At 37.1% G+C, this 924-nt stretch overlaps 1 protein-coding gene across 1 annotated transcript in view; it reads right to left on the bottom strand.

The window, feature by feature from the left end:
* LOC111881761 (cation/H(+) antiporter 24) overlaps window positions 1–480 on the bottom strand; it is a 4066-nt gene extending 3586 nt beyond the window's left edge. Inside the window, 2 exon segments of the mRNA XM_023878154.2 lie at window positions 201–280; window positions 414–480. Coding sequence (XP_023733922.2) covers window positions 201–280; window positions 414–480 — 147 coding nt within the window.
* Between the last annotated feature and the right edge of the window lie 444 nt (window positions 481–924).

The following is a 924-nucleotide window of genomic DNA, read 5'->3' as shown; positions in this document are numbered from 1 at the left end:
AACTTATTATTTAAAGACGAAACCACAAATTTGATTCTTGTGGTTTGCAAAAAACTACGAATATGGTCCAAAAAATTTGGTTCTCTCTTTCTCTCTCTCTCCTCTTCTTCTTCTTCTTCTTCTTCTTCTTCTTCTTCTTCAAAACCTGCAAAAAAACCGAAACCACTTAAAGATTGAGTGTAAGCTTCATTGCAACCCACCATTCCTCCATCCCTATTTCTTCGTTGGAAAACCCAAACAAAAACAACCCTACCAGGGACTGCCACCTCCAACCTACAAGCTGATCAAAAACACCCAGACACATTAAGATTCAATCTCTCAAAAAACCAACAAAAGCTTACCTCAAAAGCTTTAATTCGTCTGCAATACAACCAAATTGACGATGTTGGTCGTGTTATGGCTCTCCAACGTACATATCTGGTGGTTGTCTAAATAATGGTGGTGGTGGTGTGGCTCTCCGGCGACCAAATTATTTACCATTGATGAACGATGGTGATGGTAATGGTGATGTTGGGTTTGGTTTTCTTAGTTCTTCCTGATTTTAATCTTGATTTCACAACTGGCTCAAGAAAAAATCAAGAGGTGCACTCAATTCTCGAAATCCCAGACTTCACTCATACAAAATATGTCCTTATAAAAATCAGAACCCTAACCCACCCTATCACTCCACTTACAAACCATACTAGATTAACTCCAAATCAAACAATTAATTTTTTTTATTCTTTAGAAAGCACATCTATCCATCACAAAGAGAATTAAACAAATAGAAATCATAGGGCGTATCACAACAAATCGAGCAGCAATAAGGATTAACTCCAAAATTGTAATAGGTTCGAATCAGGGGTAGAAGAGCAGTTCGATTTTGCTACATCTAATTTTCGATTTGATGGGTTTTCACAAAATTGCTATAGGCTCCAAAATCGT

Source organism: Lactuca sativa, chromosome 8 (genome assembly GCF_002870075.4).
Source record: "Lactuca sativa cultivar Salinas chromosome 8, Lsat_Salinas_v11, whole genome shotgun sequence".
In the NCBI taxonomy this organism is placed as follows: domain Eukaryota; kingdom Viridiplantae; phylum Streptophyta; class Magnoliopsida; order Asterales; family Asteraceae; genus Lactuca; species Lactuca sativa.
The sequence above is the reverse complement of the archived record's forward strand: the minus strand, read 5'-3'. Positions and strand labels throughout refer to the sequence as shown.